This window comes from Tamandua tetradactyla, chromosome 8, assembly GCF_023851605.1.
Source record: "Tamandua tetradactyla isolate mTamTet1 chromosome 8, mTamTet1.pri, whole genome shotgun sequence".
NCBI classification, from domain to species: Eukaryota; Metazoa; Chordata; class Mammalia; order Pilosa; family Myrmecophagidae; genus Tamandua; species Tamandua tetradactyla.
Window position 1 is genome coordinate 12,146,570 of NC_135334.1, and position 6,000 is coordinate 12,152,569.

Consider the following 6,000-nt stretch of genomic DNA (forward strand, 5'->3'; position numbering starts at 1 on the left):
TCCCCTTATTACAGCACCATTTATTGAAGTTTTGTTTGGCTGGTTTTTCATTTGTTTGTTTTGCTTGTTCGTTTGTTTGGGAAGTGCATGGGCCAGGAATCGAACCCGGGTCTCCCGCATGGCAGGTGAGAATTTCTACCACTGAACTACTCTTGCAACCCCAGGAACTTGCTTTTAACACCACCCAGAGGGCCTCAGGTTCATTCTCTTTCTTTTTCCTGACCTGGCAACTGACTTCAGCCTCCATCAGGCTCCTATTCTTTATTCCTGTTTGTTTTTATTTAAAAAAATTTTTAGTATGGTAGCATACACGTAACATAAAATATCTCATTCTAAACATTTTATGCGTACAGTTCAGTGTTATTATTAGCTGCATTCAAAATGTTGTCCTATCACCACCATCCATTACCAAAAGTTTTTCATCACCTAAAATAGAAACTCTGTACCCATCAAGCAATAACTTTTCATTCCTCTTCCCCTTAGCCTCTGATAAATTCTAATCTACTTTCTATCTCTATGAACTTGCTTATTCTAGGTATTTCATATAAGTGGGATCATATAGTATTTGTCCTTCTGTGTCTTGCTTATTTCACTCAGTATAACATCTTCAAGGTTCTTGCCTGTTATGTTTATTAGCAATTCATCCCTTTTTACAGCTGAATACTATTCCATTGTGTGTATCTACCACATTTTATTTATCCGTTCATCTGTTGATGGACACCGGTTGCTTCCACCTTTTGGCTATTGTGAATAATGCTGCTTTGAACATTGGTATACAAATATCTGGGTCCCTGTTTTCAATTCTTTGGGGTATATACCAGAAGTGGAATCATTCATTCTTGATTCTTTTATTCAAGTCGCATTGTCCCGTCTTGAAATCATGGCGGGTATTCAATGGAGGGCCAGAAAATGAAGATGGATTGGGGATCGCATTTTCACGGTTTCCTTCTGACCCTCGATATAAGTGTCAGCTGCCTTTGTTTTCTCTGCTTATAAAAGCAATACGTGCTCATTGAGAAAACACCGGGCACTCTAGAAATATAACTTAGAAAGGAAAGTCCTCTACAGCATATACTTAGGGGGAACCACTTTTAACAGTTTCATTCACATCCTTCCAAACTTTTTTCTCTGAATATCAGCATTTATTTATTTATCAGCATTTATCAGCATTTATTTTATTATTTAAATAAAATGTTTTATTTAAAAATAAAATACATAATGCTTTGCCAACTTTTTTTCTTCCCTGAAGAATAGATCTCTCAATTTTTAAAAAGCTATCTAAAATTACATTGAAATGCTATAGTTTATTTGAGGAATCTCTAAGTGGAGAGTCCCCATGTCTTTTTTTTTTTGATATTATAAACATTGTCCACCTGTTTTTTTTGAAGGATTTTCTACAAAGTTGATTTCTACAATATGAATTCAGGAAGATGTTCTCTAGTTTAATAACAGAAAAGGTTATTTTAAAAATTTTTTATAAAAAGCCTTAAGAAAAGCCTTTAGGCTTTAATAACTTCCCTATCATTTGTTTCATATATAGTTCATGTACTGTTTCAACAAAAAGTCTCTAAGCTCCGTTAGTGTCTGTAATTCTTTTGTTATCTCCACAAAGTACGGGGCACAGAATACAAAAGAAATATGTGTTAAATTAAATTCTTTTGTTATTAATAAATGTGAGGTGAGGATTTTTCTAAAAATGTCTGTTTATATGAATAATGACTTTAAAAACACTTTTGTTGGTGATTCCGTGTTATGACAACCAGTATCCCTGTCATTTAGATCAACTGCATAGAAAGCAGAAATTTTCAACTGCTCTATGGTTATTAAAAATATATACTTGAGATGACATGGAAATTATAAATGAGAAAAAAAAAGAAGGAGAGGAAAAATAAAGTAACATCACTGATTGTCCCACCACTCACAGACAATACCGTGATCCTTTGACAGGTTTTTCTCCATCTCCATATCAGATGCTGACTCTTGATAGAAGCTTCTAGCCTTTTGATAACTCAATGTTCAATGAATGTCTGGTTTCCTTGCATCATTTCATTCACCTTGGGGCGTTTGGCCCTAGAAGTAAGCTTCATGCCCTGATCCTGATGGTGTCATCCCTCTCTCTCTCCTTCCCCAGTTCTCTTTGCCATGAAGGAAGATAATGAAAAGGTGCCTACTTTGCTAACGGACTACATTTTAAAAGGTAAGAACAGCTTGGCCTCCTGGAGCAGAAGCAGCCCTTTGCCCTGCCCTTTCCCTGGGACAGAGCCCAGTGTGAAGCCTTCCCAGAGCTCCCACGCTGGAGCAGGCACAGCAGGGGCTGGAGCAACCAAGGGAGCTGTTGGGAGGCCCTCAGAGTGATGTTGTTTTGCCTTTAGGTGTTGCTAGGAGGCCTGAGAAAGGGATTCCATCACCCCGAGTCACCCCTGCAGCCCCACACTTGTGACCAAACCAAACAAAGGACTTATTGTGAAACTTCTGGGGAGTTTGGGCCATTTAGTTGGGGAAAACAAAGGCTAAGGATGACTTTAGTACTTTCCAAGTACGTGAAAAGAAACTGGAGTCATGATTAGCTACATTCTTTCATAACCATTTTCCACCCAACCTTTTATTGTGGAAACTTTTAATGCATACAAAAGAAGAGTGAATGATAGAATGAACTCTCATGAGCTTATCATCCAGCTTCAATAATTATGAACTCATGACCAATCTTTTTCCCCACATTACCTTGAAGCAAATGCCACTCATCATGATTTTTCATCTATAAATAATTCAGTATGTATTTCTGAAACATAAGAACTCTTTAAAAAACCACACCCACAATACCATTATCACAATTTTAGACATTAAGAATTTCTTAATATCATTATATATTCAGTGTTCACATTTTTTTCAGTTTATCTGTTCCAATCAGTACCCAAAGAAGGTCCATACATTGCATTTGGAAAGTAGGTCTCACATCTTAGTGTATAGAGGCTCTCCTTTCCTCCCTCACTCTCAGTCCTTGAAATTTATTCGTTCAAGAAACTAGGCTGTGTCATAGAAGTTTCTCATTCTGGATTTCGCTAATTACATCTCATGGTATGATTTATTATGTTCTTCTAGTTCCTGTATTTCCTGTTAACTGGTACAGCTAGATGCTTGATCAGATTAAGTCTTGAATTTTTTGATAAGTGCTGTATTATCAGGTTTTAAATTTCATTGGGAGGCACATGCTGTCTGGTTGTCTTTCTTTTGTGACGTTAATAAGCATCAAGGAGCAGTCACTGTCCAGACCCATTCTTTCATTGGGTTTTGCGTCACACTTACACAAAATTTTGGACAATTTTAGAAGGTTTGTGGATCTCACTTAAGAATCCCTGGGCTGTATTGTTTCCCTAAGGCTCTAAGAGAAAAATTAACCTTAAAGTTCAGTAGAAGAGATTTAAGTTAAACATTGGAAAGTGGTTCTGACTCTTAAAGATTTTTAACTGACACGTTTTTAAAGGAAGTTTTCCAATGGGTGAGGTAAGTCTGGGAGTCTGAGGGCTAGAATTTACCCCTCATGATCCACTGGAATGGCGATAAATTTATAAATAGTAGTTAACATTTACTGAGCACTTTCTATGTGCCTCTCAACAGCCCTGTGAGGGAGGTACAGGGACGTTTCTATTGTACACACGACAAAACCAGCACAGAAAAGTAAAGTAATTTCCTTAAGGCCATAGAGTTTGTAATGGCCAGATCCACAATTTAAACCCAGGCAGATGGCATCAGAGACCATGTACCTAATCATTACACTAGCCCCACCTATCATTGTCTCTTCCTTCTTCTGAACCTAACACTGATTGCAATTGTTCTCTGGTTTTCAGGGGCCATTCTATGTCCCGGACCCCAGAGAGAAGCTGGCATGCCTGCTCTCTTCCAGGGCTACCCTAGGCTGGCAGATCTGGAGCCACAACTGTGCTTTGACCATGTTCCTCTCTTCTCTTTTCAGTGCTCTGTCCTACCTAACTTTGCCCTTTGGAGCAGCCTGTCGGGAGGTCACTGAGCAAGAGTCATTCCATCACAGGGACTGCATGGCACCACGTAACCTCCGACGTGTATTTAAACGTGTATAGCTTAACCCGGATTAAACACGACCAAATGCGCGGGGTCCTTTGCTGTTGGCTTTATCCTAGTAATCATTGGATGCATGACTGAGGGGCAGGGCTGGGGATGTCGCCTCCCCTCCGCCCAGGTCGGAGGAAGGCATATGCTTTCCCCACTCATTACGTAGTCTGGCGCCAGCCCTCAAAAGCAGCTTATACTTTAAGACTAATTTTGAAATAAACCTTCATTTAATTAATATTCGTTGTGTGCTTTGGAGAGTGGTGTCCATCAGCTCCTGTTCCACATCCTCTAGAGAAGGTACATGCCCGCTGCTTAGGGATGATGTTCCGTGGCCAACGGCCACACCAAAGCTCAGCCTTTAGGAACCACAGCCTGCCTCGCTGTGGGTGGTGGTGGGGTCTGTGGGACTCAGGAGGGCTGCACAGGACCCAGACAGGAGGAGGAGACCATCCACAGAACTCTGAATAAAACGTTGCCGCCTGTCAACAGTGAAGGGAACTGCACATCGGGTACCTGTCAGAGGGTTGTCAGACTTAGAAGAGGGAGGGAGATTGTGAAATAAGCAGATGCAAAGCAGGCTTCAAGGAGGAGCCAGGCACCTGTCATACCTGACTTTGAGATGGCCAGATGAGCTCCTGGAGGCCGTCGTTAGATTCTATGCAGGGTCCTTGAAGCTAGGGCTGGAGGAAGTCAGCTCTGCTGAGGTCTCCCCAGCATGAAGGAGTTGCTGCTTCTTTCCTGCATTCAGAAACTCTACTACTCCCTGATTGCCCCAAACGACTCCCCGGAATAATTATCCTATGCCCTTGCCTGTCCGCCCGTGCCCTTCCTGTAGCCCCCAAAGTCCAGCAGCTCTGTCTTCAAGTACCGTACCGTTTCCTGCTGCCAGCCTGATTGGCAGGGGGATGCTGAACTTGTATGCTGGATGCTGACTTGATCTCATCACAACCTGAGTTCTGTGCTTTCGTCTTCTGGTTCAAAGGATGCTAACCCTGTCCATTCCCACCCCACAGCCCCCCCACCCCCTTAAAACTGAGACTTTTATTGAGGCTTGCTATGCGCCCATCACTGGCCTTATGGCTCTCTATTCATTATCTCACAGTGACTCAATGTGGTAAGCAGGTCCTAGGATAATCCTGATTTTTACAAATGTGGGCATTAAAAACCAGAGATATTTAATAGTTGGCCCATGTCCATGCCAGAATTGGTGGACTCAAACTGGCATTTAGGGCTTTTATCCAATTAAATTGCCACTGATATTTAGAAGTTTAGTGTCTATTTTAAATGGTCATGCTGCCTGGAAAGTCAAACTTCATCACACTAGCAAATGCATGGAAGGTGGTAGGATTGATGTAGGTGGGTGGGGTAAGGTAAAGTATTGATAAAAGACAGTCTTGATTCTCTGCCTCTTACTTTCTGGGTCTCTGCAGGGCCATGCCCCATGGAGCAGCAGCAATCTTACCTTGGGGTGAGGGGGACTTACCTCTCCAGGGAAAGCTACCCCAATCCTCCTGCTTTAACTCAGGAATCCACATAGAGCACAGCTTCTTTTTTGTACAGGTTTAGGACCCTAACTGGTATCAGAAGATAGAAGCAACAATAACGTGCCCACGCAAATTCTTGGTGGTCAACAAATTGACATAAATATTAGGCCTTTGGCAAAAAGGGATGACTTCAGTTCATTGCCTCTGAGCCCAGACTTGCTAAGGGTCACTGGTGGTGTGAGGTCATCAGTAGGTGTAATGCTTTGCCAGCCATGTGTTTTTTTAACCAGTCTCAGCAAAAGAGAAGCAGTGAATCCCCAAGAGCTTTTCTTCCTGCCTTTGATTTGTCAAATCTGGGTCAGCCATTCCTTTCCCCCCAGTTTTTCCTGCCAGCAGGTGTCTGAAGCAGTAGAGACAAACTAATCAAAGC

At 41.6% G+C, this 6,000-nt stretch overlaps 1 protein-coding gene across 1 annotated transcript in view; it reads left to right on the forward strand.

Moving 5' to 3' along the window:
- FEZ1 (fasciculation and elongation protein zeta 1) overlaps positions 1 to 4,321 on the forward strand; it is a 42,960-nt gene extending 38,639 nt beyond the window's left edge. Inside the window, exons 9-10 of the mRNA XM_077111932.1 lie at positions 2,132 to 2,197; positions 3,971 to 4,321. Of these exons, the coding sequence (XP_076968047.1) occupies positions 2,132 to 2,197; positions 3,971 to 3,987 (83 nt within the window). The 3' untranslated portion in view covers positions 3,988 to 4,321. The remainder of the gene's footprint in view (positions 1 to 2,131; positions 2,198 to 3,970) is intronic.
- The last annotated feature ends 1,679 nt before the right edge of the window (positions 4,322 to 6,000 follow it).